This window comes from Hyperoodon ampullatus (genome assembly GCF_949752795.1).
Source record: "Hyperoodon ampullatus genome assembly, chromosome: 13".
In the NCBI taxonomy this organism is placed as follows: Eukaryota; Metazoa; Chordata; class Mammalia; order Artiodactyla; family Ziphiidae; genus Hyperoodon; species Hyperoodon ampullatus.
The window spans coordinates 19,789,876-19,813,425 of NC_136926.1; the positions used below are offsets into that span (position 1 = coordinate 19,789,876).

The following is a 23,550-nucleotide window of genomic DNA, read 5'->3' on the forward strand; positions in this document are numbered from 1 at the left end:
TCGGGGGTGGGTCCCCCCCTCGCAGGAGTGGGCAGCAGCCTCTTTCTTCCTGCGGCGAGACCATGCCCTCTTCTGCAAGACTCTCAGTGACCTTCTGGAGGAGGCTTCCACAGCATTGCCTTTTAATTTCCTCTCCTGGCCTCCGGCTCTCAGCCTGTTATGAACTTCTGGGGAGATATTCTAGCCCACAGCTGGGAGCCAACGGAGGTGGGGAGGGGCCCTCACTCCCCGGAACCCCTTGTTCAGGCTGAGAACACCCTGGGTGCTGCATTCTCCCCTCCACCACCCACCCCCAGATCCATCCCCAGGACAAGAGGCCCAGAGCCAGGCAGCCACGGGCTCCTCCCTGCAGCCAGCTTCCCAGCTGTGTGACCTCAACAGCAAGGTTACCTTTGAGTTTCAGGATCCACAGCTGTAAGCAGATGGCCTTCTCTGCTCTGCAGATTTTGGAGTTGAGACAATGCGTGTGTGCAGTCAGGGTGCCAATAGGAAGCAAGTGCTTCCCCCAAACTGAGTACATTAAGGTGAATTTAATAAAGGGCTGTTGACTAAGGCAAGGGAAGGATGCTGTGAGACCCCGGGAAGCATGCAGCACCCCGTGATATTAACATTGGGGAACCGGGAACCGCTACTGCCCCCACTCTGATCAGGGTGGGAGGGAGAGGTTCCCAGCAGGGGCAGGCTGTGTGGGGAGGGTCCCCAGAGAGAGCTGTGACTGCTACGCCTCTTTCTTGAGGATTTTGGGGCAGCTCCTTATTTTATATCCTCCCCCCCGCTTCCCCACTCTCCCCCGCTCTCCTTTTCCATCCCCTTAGATTCTTGAGTACAGTCTGAGCGTGCTTGAGATCACCTGAAGGGCTTGATCACCACCCCAGAGTTTCTGATTCAGTAGGTCCAGGGTGAGGCTGAGCATTTGTATCTCTAACCAGTTCCCAGCTGGTGCCAGTGCTGGTGCTTCTGGACCCCGGCCCGAGGAGCTCTGCTGGTCCCCATCGCACTTACCTCCCACCTCTCTTAGCTTGTGGCTCTTTGGACTAAGGGCCCCTTCAGGGCAGGACTGTCTGACTCCATCCCTGCAGCTCTCTCCACCTTGAACTCAGTATCCGAGGGCTGGTTCTCTTGCTGCCTGCCCAGATGAATTCACCTGCATTTGTATCACTTGCAACTTGTCCCTGTAGATTGCTGTCCAGACATGTTGATCCGAGGTCAGTGCTGAGATAGAGATCAGGATGCAGGAGGTCTATGAGGGCACACTCTTGGGGTCAACACCAGGAGAGGTGAGGCAGAGAAGCAGGAGTGGGTGGAGGGAGAAGTTGGGCCACGATGTGGCCTCCATGGAAGCCTCAGTCAGCCCTGTGGAGAGCTGGGACGGCCCTTCAGAGCTGTCCCATGTGAGGGCAAGGATGCCAGATCTTCACACCCCACATGCATCATTCACTGGATGGGCCACCCCGGGGAAGGACTGCGACCTTGGGGGAGGCCCTCTCTGCAGCTGAAGTGACCCTGTTTCCTAAGGGACAGCAGCCCTCCCAGCAGCTGGCAGCCTCCGGTCCTCATGGGATCTGAGTGGTGCATTGCAGCATCTGCCACATCATCAGAACCTTCTCACGGCCCCCACTGCCATCCTCTCCCCACCCCTGAGTCCCATGGCCCCTGTACCCCACACTCTTCCTTCCTTTCCAGCCCCAAACCAGAAACCCCACTTGCTATCGCTCAAACACAGAGCCCCCATTAAAGACACCTGCCCATGGTTTTGCCGCCAGCTGACCTCTGAATCTTAATTTTGCTTGACCAGGCCATCCTGCAACACAGAGACGTCAAAGCCCCCAGGCCCCATCCTCTTTGTACTACATCAGTGTTATCTGCCACATGTGGTGGTTAGGGATGCTCCAGGCCTTCCAGAGAGAGGGAGGGAGGACAACGGCAGATGTATTAGTCTGCTCGGGCTGCCATAACAAGGCACCACTTGGTGGCTTAAACAACAGAAATTTATTTTCTCACAGTTCTAGAGGCTGGAGGTCCAAGATCGAGGTGTCGGCAGGATTGGGTCCTTTGGAGGGCCGGGCGGGAAGGGTCTGTTCTGGGTCTCTCTCCTCAGCTGTTGATGGCTGTCTTCTCCCTGTATCTTCACATGGCCTTCCCTCTGTACCTGTCCATGTTCAAATTTCCTCTTCTTATAAAGACCCCAGATGATACCAGATGAAGGCTCACTCGAATGTCCTGATTTTAACTTAATCGCTCTGTAAAGATCTCATCTCCAAATACTGTCACATTCTGAGGTCCTAAGGGATAGGATTTCAACATGAATTTGGTGGGGGGCCGGGGAGGGACACAGCTGAGCCCATAACATTAGGGGAGGTGACAAGGAAAAGGAATGGAAAGAGGTTAAGGCATCCTGGGCAGGTCTTTGAGGCCAGAGGGGTGGTGCCAGCCTAAGGGCCCCTACTAGTTGCTAGCAGAGCCGGAAGTTAAAGCTGAAGGGTTTTTCACACATCCTGAGGAAGCTCACAGCCTCCTTTTGTGGAGGGAGCCGATGGGGCCTGGTGGTCTCTGTGCTAACCGTGGGGAAAGAGGCAGGCTGGCAGCAGGACCTCTGCATCAGAGCCACTCCAGAGGGTGACAGGCAGATGGCCGCCTTCAAGGAACAGGAGGACGTTGGCAGGAGGGCTGCGACCTGCTTAAGAGAGGGCTGGCCCTCTGGAAGGAGCGGAGGCCTGCCCTGAAATGGAGTGGTCACGCTTCGGCACTCCTCCCACCCCCCAGAGCTGTCCTGCTGCTGCAGGGAACACCAGCCTGGCAGAGCCAAATGTTCCTGTGCTGGGTCGGTGAGCTGCAAAAACATGCCCCTCCTGTGTGTTTCTCCTTTGCTCTCACCTGTCCCCACACAATACTCCTGACACCAGACTGTGGGTTTTCTGCACAAAAAACAATCCCCCGACACCAGCTGAGCGTCCTACAATTAACTCAGTTCTGACACCATCTATCAGAGATGGCATCTGATCCCACAGGTTAAGGGCTCAGTCCCACAAGACTGACCCCCCAATTTCAGGTACCAGTTGCACATCTCAGGTTGTTCCTTGTACTTCTTGCAGACCTGCTGTAAATCAGGGTTCTCACCTCCTAATCTCATCACAGTGCAAGTTAGGATTTCAGCGTATAAATTTTGGAGGAACCTAAGCAGCCCATTGCAAGGAGTATCCTCCCTCCCTCTCAGTTTCCTCCTCTCTGAATGGAGAGGGTATTACTGTGAAATTCTTGTGATGATCCAGTGAGGTGAGGCAGGCAGGAGAGGGCTTTGCAAACAGTGACACACTCAGGACTTACTAGTACTCGCTCATTCCATCCCACCTGCTTATAACCCCAAACTCAACCTCACCCCATGTAGGCTGCCCTTGGTGGCCGTGTTTCCCCTGCAAGGTTAATTTTGTTTATTGTAACTTGGTTTTACCTGCATACATGTGTTTGATGGCAGGGATGTGGGGTTCATGGACCAGATTTGACTTGTTGACGGGCAGCAAAGAGGTCATGGTCATCATTATTAAAATGTTACTATTCATTGAGCACCTACTATGTATCAGGCATTATGCTGAGTGCTTTACCTATACTTCCTCATTTAAACCTCCCCGTAGGAAGTATGCATTCATCCAACAGATACTTATTAAGTGCCTACTATGTGCTCTTCTAGGTCTTAAGAATAGGGCGGTAAGTGATGCATATGGGTCATGGAAGTCAAGAGCTGCCAAGAAAGAAGTAAAATACATAGCATGCTAGGGGCAATAAACACTATGGAGAGAAATAAGCAGAAAAGGGGTATGTTGAGTGCTGGCTGGGGTGGGGTTGAGATTTTAAATAGGATGATCAGGGATGGTGACATTTGAGTGAAGAGTTGAACCGTGTAGGTTTCTAGGGAAAAAGCATTCAGTAAAGGGAACAGCAAGTGTGAAGGCGTGAGGTGGGACCGTGCCCTCTGAGCTGGACAAACAGCCAGGAGATATGGGGTATGTGGAGTGAGTGATGGGACCAGTGGGGGAGGAGGTTGGGAGGACAGTGATGGACCCAGGTTATGTGGAGCCTTGTGGGCCATCGTGAGCACTTGGGTTGTCACTCCAGGTGAGATGGGAGCCACAGGAGAGCTCTGAGCACCGGAGGGATGGTGGTCGGACTTACCCTGTTTTTTCTAACTAGAAAATATTTATTTATACTACATTAACACATACATGCTTCTTAAAATTGTGGTAAAATACAGAGAACAGAAAATTCACATCCTTCACCATTTTTAAGTTCAGTCGTGTTAAGTATGTTTACATTATTGTGTAGCCAATGTCCAGAACTCTTTTTATCTTGCAAAACTGAAATTCTGTACCCATTAAGCACTAACTCCCCATTTTCCCCTCGTCCCCACCCCAACTTCTGGCAGCCCCATTCTACTTTCTCTATGCATTTGACTACTTTAGGTGCCTCATATAAGTGGAATCCTACAGTATCTGCCTCTTCATGTCTGGCTTATTTCACTTAACATGATGTGCTCAAAGGTTCATCCATGTTGTAGCATGTGTCAGAATTTCCTTCCTTTTTAAGGCTAAATAATTCTCCATTGTATGTATACACTACATTTTGTTTATCTGTCATCCATCAATGAACCCTTCGGTTGTTTCCACCTTTTGGCTATTGTGAATTACACTGCTATGAACATGGGCATACAAACCTCTCTCTCTGTATATAATATCTAAATATAAGATCATGTCATCTGGAAAAAGAGATAATGTTCCTTCTTTCTTTCCAGTGTGCGTCCCTCTTTTGTTTCTTTTCTTGCCTAATATATCTGGCTGACTTCCAGTGCTATGTTAAATAGAAGAGGTAAAAGCAAGCGTCTTTATTTTGTTCCTGAACTTTAGGAAAAGCTTTCTCAGGCTTTCACCACTGAGTATGATGGTAGCTGTGGGCTTTTCTTATACAGGCTTGACTCGGAGATAATGCAGGTTTGGTTGCAGACGACCACAATAAAGCAAATATCACAGTAAAATGAATCACATGAATTTTTTTGTTTCCCAGTGCATGTAAGTGTTATGTTTAAACTATACTATAGTCTATTAAGTGTCTATTAGGTTATTCAATCTGTTGGTATCCAGTTGTTCATAGTATTCTCTTATAATCCTTTTTATTTCTGTGGCGTCCCTTGTCATGTCCCCTCTTTCTATTCTGATTTCAATTATTTGAGTCTTCTCTCCTTTTCTCTTTTTTAAAAAAAAATATTTATTTATTTTTGGCTGCGTTGGGTCTTCGTTGCTGCGCGCGGGCTTTCTCTAGTTGCGGAAAGCAGGGGCTACTCTTCGTTGCAGTGTGCGGGCTTCTCATTGCGATGGCTTCTCTTGTACAGCACGGGCTCTAGGCGCACGGGCTTCAGTAGTTGTGGCTCGCAGGCTCTAGAGCACAGGCTCAGTAGTTGTGGCGCACGGGCTTAGCTGCTCCACGGCATGTGGGATCTTCCCCGACCAGGGATCAAACCCGTGTCTCCTGCATTGGCAAGCAGATTCTTATCCACTACGCCACCGAGGAAGCCCTCTCCTTTTTTCTTAGTCCGGCTTAACGGTTTGTCAATTTTTCTGATTGTTTGAACCAACTCTTGCTTTTGTTAATTTTTTCTGTTCTCTATTTTGTTTATTTCTAATCTTGATTTCCCTCTGCTAGCTTTGGGTTTAGTTTATTCTCCTTTTATAGTTCGTTAAGGTGTAAAGTTAGATTGCTGATTTGGGATCTTTATTCTTTAATGTAAGTATTTCCACCTGTAAATTTCCCTCTTATCACTGCTTCCCTTTCATCCCATAAATTTTTGCATGCTGTGTTTTCGTTTTCTTTTGTCTCAAGATGTTTGTTGATTTTCCTTGTGATTTCTTTGACTCATTGTTTAAGCGTGTGTTTAAATTTTCATTTATTTCTGGATTTCCCAGTTTTCCTTCTGCTGTTGATTTCTAGCTTCATTCCATTGTGATCGGAAGAGATACTTCCTTTGATTTCAGTCTTTTTAAATTTGTTAAGACTTGTTTTGTGTCCTAACACACTAATCGGAAGACTATTCCATGTACACTTGAGAAAAGTGTGTATTCTGCTCTTGTTGGTTGGATAGTTCATGTGTCTGTTAGGTCCAGTTGGTCTATAATGTCATCCAAGTCCTCTGTTTCCTTATTGACCTTCTGTCTAGTTGTTCTGTTGACTCACCTTTTAACAAGATCCTTCTGGACACGTTAAGACAGCCTCTAGGATGTAGATGCAGGGAGACCAGTGAGAGGTTACAGTGTCAATCTAGGAGAGATATGACTTGGACCAGGATCACTTGCATCTGGGCAGTGCTGGTGGAGGGGAGGAAAAATGGTTGGACTCTGAGTCTATTTCGATGGTGGAGCCAAAAGAGTCAGTAAAACGATTCTGTAGAAATTGGAGCTAGGTAAAGGAACTTGCCTAAGCTCCTACAGCTAGTAAGTGGCTGAGCCAGGATTTGAACCCAAGTCTGTTTGGCTCCCAATTCTTGGCTCTTGATTACTCACTGTGCTTTTGAAAGTACTCCCGATCCAGCTGCCTGGACACCCACCCCCATGCCTCCCTGACAGTCCACTGTCGCCACTATTTGGCCTGAACTCACTCCCTCTGCCTCTATTCCCAAAGGATGTCCAAGTCTAGGTGCTGGGAGCAGAGAAAAGAGGGAGGCAGGTACCTGAGGTTGAGGAGGGCAGAGAGGGGGACAAATGCTCTGAGACCATGTGGGCTTAATGGCATGTTGTAGAAGGGGCTCAACCCCTGGAGTCGGATAAACCTGGGTCCAAGCCCTGAATCCACTCCTCACCAGCTGTGTGACTCTGGGCAGGTTACTCCGCCTCTCTGTGCCTTTGTTTGCTCCAGGGATCATTATGCTGCTGCTCCGTTTACCCATGGTTATAGTGACAAGAAAGCATGTTTTTCAACTAGAATATTCCACCAAAGCAGAAGTCAATCATGATCTTTCAAGCCATTCATTCCTCAAACAGAACTTTATTGAGCACCTACTGTGTGCTGGAACCACAGTTGTTAAGCAGGGAGACACGAGTGCTTGCCCTCATGGGGTCCACAGCTTGGCAGGGGGAACAGGTGCTGACAAAATCATCACAAATCTGATGGATGTTACAAAAGCAGCCACTGTGGGCCCCCAAGCAAGGAAATTTAATCTTAACAGGTTATGTTTCAGGCAGGACCAGAATAACGGTAAAGGAAGCCAGGTGTGAGGTTCTCGGTAGGGCAATGACCTGCATGCAGCTAACGTTTATTGCAGGTACACTGTGCACCAGGCTCTGTACTCAGCACGTGGAGTGCATTACCTCGTGCAGTCCTCCCATTGCCCCTTGTAGGTGCTGTTCCTACAAGCCCCTTACCCAGTGAGAAAACTAAGGTTCAGAGAGGTGACATGATTTGCCTGAGGAAATACAGCTAATAGCTAGAGGGGTCAGGATATGGCCACTGGAGCCAAAATGAGAAACATTTTTATAAGTTGGAATTCCAGCTCTGCTGCTTCCCAGCCGTGTGGCCTTGGGTGGGCTAGTTCCTCTTCCTGAACCTCAGTTTCCCTATTTGTAAGTGGGACCAGTTCCACGGGCTCAGTTAGATAGTTTTCAGACTTTGAAATGCTGCTGGCAAAACCAGGCTTAGAGCTTGCTGGGCTTAGTGGCCGGGAGCTGTTCACGGTGCGGGTGCTGACTTGGTTGTGTTGGGGGAAGTGCTGTGTCAGCTCTCAGGTGGTCACTGCCATGTGTTTTTCTGGAGAACATGGCCAAGGATGCTTTGGGTTCTGTCTTCCTCTCCAGAAGGCAATCAGAAGGAAAGGAGAGAGGGGCACGGAGAGCCTGAGACTGCTCTCAGACAGGTGCGTGGATGGGCTGGCCAGGCCGAGTGTAGATGGGCTGCAGGCCAGCCAGAAGGGAGTAGGGGCTCATCCATGGGGGTGGATTCCGGATCCCCACGTCACAGCCCCAGAGATGTAGAGCTGGGGCCAGGTTTTGAGGTCATCTCTTCTGACCTCCTCGACCTCCAGGTGGGCAAACTGAGGCCTTAGAGGGGAGAAACACTTTGCTAAAGTACTACAGTGACTCCAGACACAGTGGGGCCCAGAATCCAGCAAAGCAGAAGGGCATTCAGGCCACCAGAGGGCTACCTCCATAAGCAGAGGCATGGCTGCTCTTTCAGCACTGTGTCCCCTGTTCCTGGCACATCACAGGTATTCAATAAATATTGGTTGAATGAGTGAATGTAGTATGAAAAACACACAGCCTGGGGAGTCAGACCCAGCTTGGGTTCTGTCTCCACTCTGGGCCAGCTCTACGTTTCTGGGTGAATTTCTACACATTGCTAAGCCTCTGTTTCCCAAAATAAGATCACAAATCCAGCTGGTAGGTACCTGGGCAGGGGTTTGAACTGTGGTCTACAGGATTCCAGGGCTGATTTTTCATACTACACCTTCCTGTTTTTTTTAATATACCCATTTCATTCATTCATTCATCCACTCACTTAGAAAATATTTATGGAGACCTACTGTGGACCAGGCACTGTTCTAGGCTCCATGGATACAGCCGTGAAAAAAAGGCAGACAAGGCCCTGCCCTTGGGGAAATTATATTGTAGAAGATGGAGACAGACAGTAAACAAATAGGACAGGAAGTACTCTGAAGAAACCATAACAGGGGATGGAAGGAGTTAGAGGTGGGATGCCTTAGATGATGTGGACAGTCAGGAAGGAGAGGACATTTTTCGTGACACCTCAAGAGAAGCCCACTATGCAGAGAGCCTGAAAAAATAATTTAGTTCAGTGTGAAGTGTGGAGCTATCAGAGGCCACAGACCCTAGCCTTACAGAAAACACAGCAGGCAGGATGTGGAAGGAAAGCAGTTACCAAAACATCCCAAGCAGCCTGAGAACACCATGGGGGGTGATGTAGCCCTTTGAGGTGTCTGCACCCCGAGTGGGTTTGGGTCTCCCCCTCTGGTGCCTCTGCCTTCCAGGTGAAGCAGATTATGGAGGAAGCTGTCACGCGCAAGTTTGTCCATGAAGACAGCAGCCACATCATCTCTTTCTGTGGTGAGTTAGTGGCCCGTGGCCTTGAAAAGCAGCTTTTTTTCCCTCTGTGGGCTGCCTTGGGGATATGGCGTCTTTCTTTGAGCAAAGTTCTCATGTCATTCTTTTGCTTTTTAACTGAGAAGTTATTTTTGGATTCTAAAGGGACTCCATTAGGGAATTTGGAAGTAGAGAAAAGATTTGGAAGTAGAGAAGAAATTAAGAATGACATCTGGGGGGCTTCCCTGGTGGCGCAGTGGTTGAGAGTCCGCCTGCCGATGCGGGGGACATGGGTTCGTGCCCCGGTCCAGGAAGATCCCACATGTCGTGGAGCGGCTGGGCCCGTGAGCCATGGCCACTGAGCCTGCACGTCCGGAGCCTGTGCTCCGCAACGGGAGAGGCCACAACGGTGAGAGGCCCGCGTACCGCAAAAAAAAAAAAAAAAAAAAAAAAGAATGACATCTGCAGCCCGGGAAAAGGTAATCATGGTTGACACAGAAGGATGCCTTCCCTCCCGTGGGTTCCGTTCACACTGACCCTACCCCAAGCGACCAAGGGTCTTGCATCTAAGGGATGGGCTCTACATCCTTTCCTCACCCAGGTAAAGAGAGAGGATGAATGAGGACTTAAAAAATAATAATAAGGAATCAAGAGCCATAGACACATCCTGAGGGATCTCTTCCAGCTGGCTCAGCAAAGGAGGCAGGCACAGAGCGTGACTGAGACTTCTCTCCTTGAACCTGCAAGGCCCACATGGTTCCAGAAATAACCTCGCTGCCAGGTTCTTACTGTACTTTCACAATGGCTAGAGACAGGTGTCTTACCGTGTCCCTGAAGTCAGGATTCAGTGCATAAGCCGTGTGTACGTATACGTGGGAGTGTTTCTTTCTCCCTTTTTATTTATAAAACCTTTTTATTTCGTGATTGGAGTCTCATAACAAAGGACAAGCTGTAATGCCCCCCTCACGGTCTTGGCCCTATAGAGGGGCCCATCAGCTTCCATCCAGATGGCCAGGGACACCACCCATGGGCCTGCAGCTGGCCAAGCACATGCCATGACCTGGGAGACCACTGACGTCAGCTCAGCCCCTTGCAGCCCACCTCTGTTCACATCCCACCTCTGCTACTTCTTGGTTGGGTGACCTTGGGCGAGATCTTATTTTTTAGGTGATAATGCATTTATTTACATCAATAAATACATATATATATACACATATATATATATATATATATATTGGCTGTGTCTCCTGTCTTGGGGGATCTTAGTCCCCTAAGCAGAGATCAAACCTGGGCCCATGGCAGTGAAAGCGCCGAGTCTTAACCACTGGACTACCAGGGAAGTGCCAGAAATACGTTTTATGTATATATTGGGTTGGCCAAAAAGTTCATTCGGGTTTTTCTGTAAGATGTTACGTTATGTATAAAAATACACATTTATGCATACACATATATATACACATACATATATATGGGAATATATATCTCTGTATATAAATATAGATATATATCTCTGGCTTTCTTTTTTCTCCTGGACATTTTTATTTGCAAAAGACATGATATGCATGTCTATTTTGGGACTCACTGGCATTCCTACCAATTAAAGACTTAGAAGACTAGAGAGTGATAAAAATCATAATAATTCTCTAACTCTGATCAGAGTTTGGGGGTGAGAGAAATCTGCTGGCTCTAAATGCGACCTGAGGGATGTCCCTGCGGTTCCTTTTGTCCATTGTTCCTTATGAGCCGTTGTCGGAAGGAATGGAATAATGTCTGCCACGCCAGAATGGATCAGGACCTTAATCAGTATAAAGAAATGAAAGTTCTGGGTATGTAAGCCAAACTGAAGATATTTTAGAGATCATCACCCAGAATATTTTAAATCCATGAGCAGATTAGGCAACATGTGAACAATCCTTCAAAACCAAGTCATTGCTAACAACAACAAAAACAACACAAGCAATTAAACCGAAACCTCTCAGTATTTCTCCTTGCACATGGCATGACCTTGGCCAGGCTCTTGAGTGCTGCTCTCCTCTTCTGAAATGACAGTAACTAGAACACTTGCTTCATGAGTTTTGCCATGGGGATCAAGGAAGGTAAACCTTAACACTGGTCTGACACCCAGTAGGTGCCCAAGAAGGGGTAGCTCTTATTATAAATTCACATTTTCCCATAAACATTGATTATGCTCCAGTGCATACCAGAGAGCTCCCAGTCTGCTGTGTAAGACGGAAAGTAAGAAGATAAATAAAGGCTGCTGAGAGTATCAGATATAAGATAGGGGCCATCAGCATGGCCTGCACAGGGTCTGTTTCTTAGAAGGGAACACTGAGGACCAGAGGGGGAAAGTTATTTGCCTGAGGTCACACAGCAAGTTAGTGGTAGAACCCAGCCTACACCCTAGGTCTCTTATTTGAGGAGGGCTGGGCAGGCCTCCAGGGGAAACACAGAAATGGGAAGATTATGACTGAATCCTCTCTTCAGAGGCCCTTTGTGGAGGCACAAGTGTTGTGAGCATGCCTTGGGTTCAGATGTGGGTTTGAATCCCAGCTCCATCACTTATTTGCTGGGTGGCCCTGGGCAGTTCTGTTTACCTCTGGGAGCCTCAGTTTCCACATCTGAAAAATGGATGGTTTTCCTTTCTGCCTGGCTGTGGCAGAAATCAAATGAGATCCATAATGTTAGCTGTTACTGGAGTCACAGTAGTAATGACAACAATGTGATTCCCTAACCGGAATAAAGCTCAGCAGTCACATGGTCCAGGCTCCCCTCCCTCATTGACAGGAGTAATAGCTAACATTCGTAAAGCACACACTATGTGCCAGGCTCTGTGCAAAGTGCTTTCCGTGCATTTTTTCCACCTCATCCTAACAGCAACCTCACGAGGTTAATGTTCATACCATCCCCTTTTTACAGATGAGGAAACTGAGGCACAGAGAGGGGAAGTAATTGCCCCCTGTCACACAGCTGGTTATTGGCCAGGAGAGAATGTGAACAGAGATGATCTGACCTTGGGCAGCAAGCGTGGGTTCACCACTAAGCCCCCTTGCTCCCTTTTGAGGGGCTGGATGGTGGAGAGGCATATGTGCTTTTTGCTATGATGCTGTCATGAAATTTGTGATTCTGGGGTCCCTGGATCTTCAAGGTACCTGTGTGTGTCTGAAGCTCAGAGCCAGACTGGGCACTGGGGAGCATGGGCAGGGCCTGCTGATCGTTGTGTCCCTGCAGCGGCTGTGGAGGCCTGCGTCCTGCATGGCCTGCGGAGGCGGGCGGCTGGCTTCCTGCGCAGCAACAAGATTGCAGCTCTCTTCATGAAAGTGGGCAAGAGCTTCCCACCAGCAGAGGAGCTGAGCCGCAAGGTGCAGGACCTGGAGCAGCTGATCGAGAATGCGTAAGTGCTGAGAACGGGGTACAGGTTAGGGTACCCCCAGAGGATAGCCCCTGCTCCTCCCCGGACTCTGTGAGAGCCTGCACCCTCTCCACTCTCCATTCTGCTCCTCAAACCCGCCAGATTCTTTCACACCCCAGGTCCTTTGCACACCCTGTACCCTCCACCCAGTTCACACCCCTCACCTTCCATGTCTGGTTCCTTGTCATCCTCAGGCCTTCCCCTAACTAATGGTAAATTCCAACCCTCACCCCATTTCTCTTTTATATCCCTCTGTTTATTGTCTTCCCAGTTGTTATCACCATCTGTAATTTATTCATTTATTCGTTTACTGTTTACTTGATTGTTGTCTGTCTCCCTGACTTGACTCTGAACTCCTTGAGGGCAGGCAGCTGCACCTGTGCTATCCCCCATTAGGTCCCCAATGTCTGAGACAGTGTTCAGCACCTGGGAAATGCCCAAGAAACAACTGTAAAATGAATAAGTGCCTACTCTGAGCCAAGCCTGTGCCAAATGCAGGAAGATCAAAGTTTAACATAACCAACATGGTCTCTGTCTGCGTGGACAGATGCTCACAGTGAAGCAGCCATTGAAGGGGGTGTTGTCTTAGTGGCTGATTGTGTGTACTGGGGGGAGGCTCATGGCCTGAGAGTGTGAACATGAGGGACTTCCACCCGAGCCACACCCAGCGTCCCAACTGCACAGCCAAACCCCCTATCTGAAGCCTGGTCAGGGATGGCAAATAGGTTTCAAACCCATTTAGTCCTAGTACCTGCACAGAGAGTTGCATTGTGAAAGATTCTGGAGCTGTGAGTGGGCTTTATGGGAAAGAGGGCATGGATTGATTAGCCATGCCTGTTATGGGCAACAGAAGGGAGAGAGAGGCATGCATGTCATGTGCTTGCCCTCTCTGCCATGAGTGGTTACTCTACTTCACTGGATGAGAAATGGCCCTTTCCTTGCCCTTTAGGCCCTGCCAGCCCCGGGCTGCTGGCCAGAACTGCATGATGGGTAAGGCTATGGATTTGGCATTGCCAACTCCCATTTGGAATCTGACTCCTCGGCCACCTGGTCTTCAGGTGCCTTCCAATCCATCTGCTAAATTCCCAGGTATTTGCTGATAACTTCTTAAAAGGGATGGATTTCCATGGACCTTCCAAAACATTGGGAGCAACTTTCTAATGGAGGAATGAGAGATGTCCATTCCAGGTGTCCATTCATTCATTTGTGCAATCATTCATTCATGGACATATTTACTGAGCCCTTTGTATATGCCAGGCACTGTGCTGGGCCCTGGAGATACAGGCGTGAAAAAGGGCCAAGGCTTGCCACTTGGTAGACTCAATATTTTATTTTAAAAGCAGTTGCATTGTCCATACCCTCGAGGTCACAGTGTGGAGGGGAAGACAGAGAAGTGAGTGGGAAGTTAAGCTGCAGAGGTTGAGGGAACACAGAGGAAGCGCCCCTCCCCAGCTTCAGCTGGTGCAAGAGGGCTTCCTGTAGGAGGGGGTGCCCTCACTGAGACCTCAAGAGTGAGAAGGAGTCAGCCAGGGAATAGGGTGGGCGGGGGAAGCCGGGAAGAAGCAGCAGCTCACAAAAGTCCTCATATGAGAGCTTCGCAGCCTCAGGGATCCACCGATATCTCTGTCTGGCTGGATCATGGGGTCAGAGGCAGAGAGTGGTAAGGAGGTGGCTGGAGAGGCAAACGGGCAAGGTCATGGAGTGCCCTGCTAGTCATGTTAAAAAGCTTCCTTCTCCAGGGCAATGGGGAGCCACCAAAAGATCTATAATCCAAGACTCTTCTTGGCCAGCACTCCTTTCCAGCCGAGAGAGAGAGAGAGAAGTAAGAGAGAGACAGAAATTTCAATAGGGGCAAGACAGGAATAAAGACACAGACCTACTAGAGAATGTACTTGAGGATGCGGGGAGGGGGAAGGGTAAGCTGTGACAAAGTGAGAGAGTGGCATGGACATATATTCACTACCAAATGTAAAATAGATAGCTAGTGGGAAGCAGCCACATAGCACAGGGAGATCAGCTCGGTGCTTTGTGACCACCTAGAGGGGTGGGATAGGGAGGGTGGGAGGGAGGGAGACGCAAGAGGGAAGAGATATGGGAACATATGTATATGTATAACTGATTCACTTTGTTATAAAGCAGAAACTAACACACCATTGTAAAGCAATTATACTACAATAAAGATGTTAAAAAAAAAAGAAATTTCAGTATGAGAATCTGGCTCACCCATCAACAGTGTATGAAAGTGTCAGTCTTACCACATCTTCACACTCACTCCGTATTATTTTTTCAACTCTTTTCCCGTTCTCCAGGAGCAATATGGGCTCTTGTTGTTCTAATTGACTTTCCTTGATTTCTTAGAGAAGTTGGACACTTTCGCATTTGCATATTGATCCTGTTGGATTTCCTCTTTTGTGAATATCTATTCTCTTCCTTTACTGGTCTTGAAGGCGAAACCAGATCCAGGGCCTCCAGGAGAATGTACGAAAGCTGCCAAAACTGCCCAACCTGTCCCCACTCGCCATCAAGCACCTGTGGATCCGTACAGCCTTGTTTGAGAAGGTCCTAGACAAAATTGTTCATTACCTTGTGGAAAACAGCAGGTGAGCGGAAGACACCTGGGTGCGCTCTGCCACCACCTGCTGGCCTTCTTAGGAATTGCACCCTCTCACACAACTGCTTACCCTTTGCCCCCTTGATATACACTTGATGTGAAAGTGATTAAATACGGGCCTTCTGGATGTTTGACTCTGAACTAGCCTAGCTTAGAAACTTGGGAAGATTTGGGTGCTTAATAGCAATGCAGGGTCTTTGGAATTGGGGTGGGGTATAAGGATCTTGCAGTCTTAGAGATGTTCCTTTTCCCATGAATGAAGTGCACAGTCTATTCACTATGTGGCCCTAGGGGACTCACTTAGCTTCTCTGTGCCTCTGTTGTCTCTTCTGGTGAATGGGACGGGATGGGAATTGCTGCCACTCTGGAGAAGAGGTGAGAAAAGGAGTTAGTGAGTACACAGCATTTTGGAAATGCATAGTGATATTTTTTACATTTTCTCTCCTAGCTCAGCTTGACATGGTATAAAGGTTTTACAATGTAAGTCCTCTTGGCAAACATTCATCCATACATCCATTCATTCACCCAATAAATATTTAATGAGCATCTACTATGTGCCAGGCACTAACCTAGATGTTGGGGATACATTGGTCTTGCCTGTCATGTTAAAGAACTTGGATATTATGAAAAGAACAGTGGGGAGCTACTGAAGGATCTATGATCTGAGACTCCTCGTGGCCAGCACCCCTTTCCAGCAAGAGAGACAGAGAGGATGGAAGAAAGAAATAAATATATCTGAGAATCTTTCCATCTTTCAGCATGTGAAAATGCCTGTTTAACCACATCCTCACACAGAGTGGGTATCATTGTTCTCATCTTTTATTCTTTGCCTGTTTGCTAGGAAAATATGTATGAAAGTACAAACCAAAGTCCTTCCCCTCATGAAGCTTGCATTGTAGCAGGGAAAACAGGCAAATAGTAATTGTGATAATTTGTGATGAGTGTACCAGGACAGGTGGGTGGTGTTTAATTTCCTCTGGGTGGTCAGGGAAAGTATCCCAGAAGATGGGATACTGTGAAACAGGATGGGGAAGAGTGTTCCCAGCAAAGGGAACAGCAGGTGCAAAGGCCCGGAGGCAGGAGAGGAACTGAAAGAAATCCAGGCTCTGGAGTTCCAGTTCACCTCTTCACCTTCTAGTAAATTATAACACATCTCTGCCCCCTGTCTTGTTATGGGTCCAGGGTCTCTTTAGTTAATTGCCTTTGGCATATGACCTTGTGTTTTCCCACTGAAAAAGTTGATCATATTTATTTAGTAATTTATTTGAGCAGCAATACCAACCCACTATTTCTTCATTAACACTGTATTTTGAATTTTAGGTTCACACAGAATTGAAACAGTAGTACAGAGGGTTCTTACCTACCCTCAATGTTAACATCCTACATAACTGTAGTACAAGTCTTAAAACCAAGAAATTGCCATTGACGCAATACTGTTAAACCAACAGTATTGGTACATTCTTTTTTTTTTTTTTGCTGTATAATTCTTTGAAATTTTAACACACGCATAGTTTCATAAAACCAACACCACACTCAGGCTATAGAACTGTTCCAAAGAAACCCATCACCCGGAAGAAACTCCTTGGGGCTACCCTATATAGTCACATCTTGCTCCCAACCTACCTACTATTTTAAGGCATTATTTCCAGGTTATGATCACATAACAGTGCTGATTTTTGGAATAGAATACGAGTCGTGGACTGGAAAGTGTCTCAAAGTATTAGCTTCAGATCTGACACCAAAATGTATAAACTTGATGTTGAGCATGTCCAGGATGTGTCATTCTGCCTCAGCCAATTTTGTGGTTCATTGAAGATTTCTTTGGGGTAAAATTACAATGATGTTGCCACATTTAGTGAGAACTTCACGGTGTTGGGACTTAACGCATGCAGTTGGACATTTACTCCTCCCAGCAACCCCAAGTGGGTGAGTTCTGTCATTCTTCCCATTTTACAGCTGAGGGCACCGAACGAAGCTTAGAGAAGGTAGTCACCTGCCCAGGGACACACAGCGAAGGAGGGAGTGGCCGAGCTGGGCTCCCACTCAGTCCGGCTCCAGATCCTGTGTTCTTCACCCCCCTGTTGTAGGAAGGGAAGAAGAGCTAAGCTTGCTGGGTGTAGCCTGCATCCACCTGCTGTGTGGCCTCCAGCAAGTCACTTACCTTCTCTGGGCCTGAGATCCCTCAGGAGGTCAGAACAAGGTCCTTTCCAATTCTGAAGTTCTGTTTCTAGATTGTATGACTTTGCAAAGAATTAGAAACCAGTGCACAGCAACTCAAAAAACAAAACACTCAGCACGAACGTATTGACAACATTCCATGTTATTTTGGAGAGTCAGAGGCTGGGGGCATTTTTGAGCGTGTCAGGCCAGCGTCATCTGCTTTAGTTTTTCCAGACAGGAAGGCCTATTATTACAGCTTTTGAGGACACACCACAGCTAAAAAGCATATGTTTGCCTCAATAATATTGGAAGGGCAGACATCATCTGAGCCTCTAAGTGACTTGATGTTTGAAATGGTAGATGCAAGAGAAGCAGACAGAACAGCCAGGCCTCGGCAGCCTTCTAATGATTTTTTCTGTTACTCTCATTATTAATAACAATGTATTATTAATAAGCCGTGTATTAAGCAGTTATAGCCAAGCACTGTGTTAAGTGCCTTACATCTGTTATCTCTCTCAAACGTCCTTTGGCGGCCCTATGAGACATATTATTATTATCCCCATTTTACAGATGGGACAGCTGAGGCTCACAGAGGTACTGGGTGACCAGAGAGGCGTTGAACCCAGTCTGCTTTTAACCATCAGGTTGTAGTTGATTGTGCGGCCTCCGCTGGTCACCATACAACCCTGTATGTCCTTTCCTCTCTTGCTAGTAAGTATTACGAGAAGGAAGCTCTCCTGATGGACCCCGTGGATGGCCCCATCCTTGCATCTTTGTTGGGTAAGTGGTCCAGTGCTCTGAGCTTCCTCTGGATCTCTGGTCTCAGCTCCAGGGGGCACCTCCTAAGGGCCTCTCTCGCCTCCCTCCAGCCTCTCCCTTCAAAACTGCTCCCTGCCTCTTGCTTTCAGGGTCTTGTGCTGGTTTCTCTTTAGCAGGACCGTGGGTCATGCTAGCTGCCTGGAGGGGAGAGATGGTGAAATAAGTGGTCCATCTGGTGGTAGAAGGGAGGGAGGACTTTCCAGGGAGATGAGTTCCCAGACCCTGTCTGCTTCACAGTGGGGCCCTGCGCCCTGGAGTACACCAAGATGAAGACTTCCGATCACTTCTGGACGGACCCCTCAGCCGACGAGCTTGTCCAGAGGCACCGCATCCACAGCTTGCACCTGCGACAGGACTCGCCCACCAAGCGTCCGGCCCTCTGTGTGAGTGGGGTGGACGGTGGGGCACTGGGAGGGAGTCTGGCTGAGTTCTGGACTTGGTGTGGAGGTGGGGAGTGGACCAGGGCCTTGGTGGTCACTCCAGACCTCATCTGCCACCTCCCCGCACATTGCCAGATCCAGAAAAGGCATTCGAGTAGCAGCGTGGATGACCGGCCATCCCTCTCCGCCCGTGACTATGTAGAGTCCCTTCACCAGAACTCCCGGGCCACCCTGCTCTATGGCAAGAACAACGTTCTGGTTCAGCCGGTGAGAGTTCGTCTTGGGCCCAGTTCTTCCACTGGGGGTCTGGCTCCAGGTTATAGAGGAGGAGTTCCCTCTGGCTCCTGGTTGCTCATCCATCTGTCCATCCATCCACCCATCCACCCATCTATTCATCCATCTGTCAAAATCTCCACCCACCCAGCCAGTCTCCTCTCTTCCAGTCTCTATATTCACCCATCCCTCTATCCATGCATCCATCACTATTTCTTTATCCATCTGCCTGTATTTATATCCACCCAACCACCCGTTCATTCATCCATCCATCTACCCATCTTTACATCCATCTACCCATCAACTCCATCCATCAGTCCATCCACCCATCATAACATCCATCCATTCATCTACCCATCGTTACCTCCATCCATCCACCCATAATTATATTCATCTATTCATCCATCCATCTACCCATCATTAATCCATCTCTGCACTTGTCCATTTGTTTTCCAGTTCATCTGTCCATCCACCTGTCCACCCAGCTGTCTATCTCTCATTCTCTGTTGTAATCACTCACTCATTTAGTTCACTCATTTGTACTGAACCCGCTATGCGCTAGATGCTTAGGATATCAAGATGAAAGTCTTCACAGCTAATAGTTATGGAGCACTTCCTATGTGTCAGGCTCTGTGCTAAGTGTTTTTAACTGTATTAACTCATTTAAACCTCACAACAACCATCTGAAGCAAGTTGTATTATCATAGATGATAACACTGAGGCCCATACACAGGGGAGTAAGGGGCAGAGTTATGATCTGAATTCAGAGTCTGTACCACTTATCAGTCGCCCTCTACGCCCCAGCACTGAGTGCAGCCCCACGGGTGGGTGGTGAGTAAGGGACATGAAGGCCCTACCCCCATGTGATACCGCCTTTGCTGTCCCCTCCCTGGACCATCAGGATCAGCGTCGTGTTTGGGCTCAGCCGGGAGGAGGAAGAGAGAGAGCTGTTGGCCACTACAGCTCTGCGCTCACAGTTGCCACCACTGGGTGACCCAGGTCACTTCTCCTTCTGAGCCTCAGTATTTGCATCTCAGTGGGCACGAGACCCTATTTCCTCAGTTGTAAGAAGCCATGAATTTAAGATGAACGATTTTTTCTTTTTTGGCCGCTCTGCGCAGCATGTAGGATATTGATTCCCTGACCAGGGATCGAATCCGTGCCCCCTGCAGTGGAAGTGCAGCTTCTTAACCACTGGACAGCCAGGGAAGTCCCAAGGTGCCCGATTTATTAACACAACCATCAGGAAATTTAAAATGCTATTAAATTATACACAATGTTTTCTCACTAGGAAATTTTATTTTATACTTATTGAAGGAGGTATTTGAGACTTATTTATACATAGTTTTTTTTAATCATACATTATTCTTATAAGTATACACAAGGGGAGATATAATTGAAATACATTAGTTAAGATAGTTCCAAAACACCTTCACATTTCAGGATTCCAATCTTCTGTATCACTTTCTGAGTCGCAGTCAGCACTGCCCTTATTTTTCTATCTAATATAATTTTTTGTTCCATCAAGAGAAAGGGTCAACAAATTACAGCTTGTGGGCCAAATACAGCCCTCCACCTGTTGTTTTGTTGTGTTTTTTTTACCATTTATGTTCTTCCTGATACTTTATTACTCTTTTTATTTTTACAATTTTTATTGAACTTTAGTTGATTTACAATGTTGTGTTTGCTTCAGGTGTACAGCAAAGTGGTTCAGCTATACATACATACATATATATTATTATATATATATCCACCTGTTTTTGTAAATAAAGTTTTATTGGAACACAGCCATGCCCATTAGTTTATATATTGTATATGGCTGCTTTCACGCTATAATGGCAGAGTTGAGTGGTTGCAGCAGAACCTGTATTGTTCACAAAACCAAAATTATTCCCTATCTAACCCTTTACATAAAAAGCTTGCCCACCTCTGATCAAGAGCACAGGAGGTACAGCCTTTCCTGCAAGCATGTGCACTTGGTTGTTGTGCAAGAACGTCTGGAAGTGTGGTCATCCCTGCAGGGTGAATGAGGTGTCTGCTTCACCAGTATCACACGCTACTCCACTGCTCTTTCCCAGCCTTCCAACATACATAATCACTTTTCCAATCAGATCACAGTCTAATCTTTTCGAAGACATTTTAAAAAAACACCTGTACTCCACATGTGGAGTAACAACGGTAGAACAAAACGCCATTGAAGGGACAACAGTATAAACAGCCGAGACCAAGTTTGCACAAGATCGGGCAAGGACAACTATGTCACAGTTTAAGATGCCGCTGATTATAAGAGGCATCCCCATTTCAGGTGCACTAAAATGTAAAAAACAATTGTGTATCTTAGAATCGATGAAATACGGCAAGGATGCTGCCTCCCGGGGTTGCTGGCATGTGTGGTTGAGATATTTATGGAGTGGAGCCATGCTCGGTACACCCTTGGTGCTCAGTAAATGTTAGTCATCTGTCTCCACATGTTGTGGTGTGAATTTGAGGGGAGGAGGGGTGCCTCTTATGTGTGAGGCTTGGAGACAGCCCCCTCCGCCAAACCCCACTTGGGATAGAACAGAGCAGGTGAGAAGCCCTGCAGGCATATTGGGAAGACAGAGGATGGGGCTCCTGGGCGGGGAGTATGGAGAGGGTATTTGGAGAGGGCGTTCTGGGTAATAATCTGTGGAACAGAACTCAGCTGCCATCTCTTTCTCCCTTAAGACTGGACACAGTGATGGCAGATACATGCCTTCCGTTTTAGAAAGGGTGTTATTGAAAGGACATAGCCCCCTTCCTGGTTCTAAAGATCCCCCCGACCCCACCCTTGCATCAGGGCTCCTGAGCCACATGAAAGGGTGGGGTGGGCGGCTTTCACAGCTGGACTCTGTAGAACCAAACCCATTGTGGTGGTTGGCTTAGCACAGCCATCTGGAGGGAGGTTCAGGGTCTTCCAAATGGACATGGCCATGGAGGGAATGAGCCATCCTCTTGGTTCTGGTTGTGTGTCCTTGGGTCACATGGGCCAGGGCCTGTGTCCACTGTGATGCCAGCACTATGATCAGGCCTGAGTCCTGCTGTCTCTGCAGAGGGATGACATGGAGGCTGTGCCGGGGTATCTGTCCCTGCACCAGACAGCTGACGTCATGACCTTGAAGTGGACGCCCAACCAGCTGATGAACGGGTCTGTGGGGGACCTGGACTACGAGAAGAGGTAGGGTGCTGGGAGCCTCCCTTCCCCTCGACGCAGGGATGTTTGTGCCCTGCCCCTTGTGCCCCGCCTCTGCCCCGCTCTGTCTGGTTGTTATGGCCACTTGGTCCAGCCTCCCTGCAGCTGTGGCCTTGTGGGTAACTCAGGAGGATCTGGGAACTGACTGGAAGAATCTTAGGATATAGGTATTAGGCAGTGCCCTGGGCAGACACCACCCGGAGAAAGAAGTCATAACAAAGATCTCATAAGCCCGCAAATGGCAAATACTCCCCAGTCTCCTGCCACCTTACCCATCACTCAATGCAAAAGGAAGGCCAGAGGTGTTGGTTGTGAGCATCTGGTCCAGGTCTGTATCTCCTGTAATACCCTGCATGTTATAAGACCCAGCAAAGGCCTTAGAGTCACACTTCAAAGAGACCTGGGGACCAGGGATTCCCTGCCTGTGATCCCCTGTGTTCCAGCGCAATTAGGGAAAATTTAGGAAAAACACAGGGAAGCCGCCATGCAGAGGTGCAGCCCGCCTGGTGATTTCAGCTGGGGGAGTCTTGGCTGCTGGTGGGGAGGAGGAATGACGGGTTTTGCTGCTCTGAGTCCACATCGGGCTCTATTATTATTATACATGTTCTTGATTTCTTCAAACCTTTTGATTATGAGGAATTTCTAACATAAAAATAGAACTCAAGTACCCATGATGCAGCCCTAACAGCCATCCCATCATCCCCTCTGCCTTTCATATTGTCCTGCAGTAGCAAACAGACATCTTGAAATTATAGGATTTCATCTATAAATATATATACATATTTGTTGTAAGTATAAATATATATATTTATATATATAAAATAAGGACTCTTTTCAAGGGCCATAACCAGAGCACATTGTATTCTGTGTAGTGTTAAGCCTCGGTGCAATTAACGCCAGGCTTTGGTGTGATTAATATCATTCTCTAAGCTGATCACTTCCTGGGCAAGGGTTACCGTCTGCCCTTAGAGACAGTCATTGGGAGGTGCAGCCAGTCCTCAGCTGGGCCATGTAATTCAGCTCCAGCCAGACTCCTGAGTTTCTGATGGCGACACCTTCTGGGAGGAGCAGTGTGGGAGCCGAGGGAATGCTCTTGCCCTTGAACCTTATATCAGCTTATTCATCTGAAATCTCTATATCAGGCCTTCCCTGACCTCCTAGCTGAGTTCAGGTCCCACGGAGCCCTGAATCTCCTTCTTAGCATTTACAAAATCATAATAAATCTGTTACTACTTGTGTTCCGACTGTCTCGCCCTTTAGATTTCAAATAATTCTGAAGCAAAGCAGGGAAGTCAGGGGACCTGGATTCATTCATCAAATGTTAACTGAGTACCTACCGTGTGCTAGACACTGTGCTTGGTCCAAGAGAGATAACAGATGTGTAAAAGGAGTGGAAAATCGATCTTTTCAGAGCTTACACTGTATTTACATTGTACTGGAGGAGACAATGAATAAGCAATGAATAAATGGATGCGATAGGACCAAGTCCTTGCTCGGTCCTCACCTCACTGGATGACCTGGGGTACATCACTCCCCCTTTCTGGGCCTCGGCTTCCCTCTCCTATCAAATGAGGGGTTGGACAGGATGAGCTCTCCAAAACATGAAGGGTTCCCCA

The 23,550-nt window shown here is 47.9% G+C and overlaps 1 protein-coding gene across 2 annotated transcripts in view; it reads left to right on the top strand.

Annotated features, from left to right (window-relative positions):
- The window catches only part of SGSM1 (small G protein signaling modulator 1), a gene marked incomplete at its 3' end in the record, with an annotated part of 84,813 nt that overhangs the window by 19,644 nt on the left and 41,619 nt on the right, over window positions 1-23,550 (top strand). For both annotated transcript variants that reach the window (XM_079717733.1, XM_079717734.1), the window contains exons 3-9: window positions 9,020-9,095; window positions 12,300-12,462; window positions 14,928-15,080; window positions 17,964-18,031; window positions 18,308-18,453; window positions 18,586-18,717; window positions 21,795-21,919. In XM_079717733.1, coding sequence (XP_079573859.1) covers window positions 9,020-9,095; window positions 12,300-12,462; window positions 14,928-15,080; window positions 17,964-18,031; window positions 18,308-18,453; window positions 18,586-18,717; window positions 21,795-21,919 — 863 coding nt within the window. The remainder of the gene's footprint in view (window positions 1-9,019; window positions 9,096-12,299; window positions 12,463-14,927; window positions 15,081-17,963; window positions 18,032-18,307; window positions 18,454-18,585; window positions 18,718-21,794; window positions 21,920-23,550) is intronic.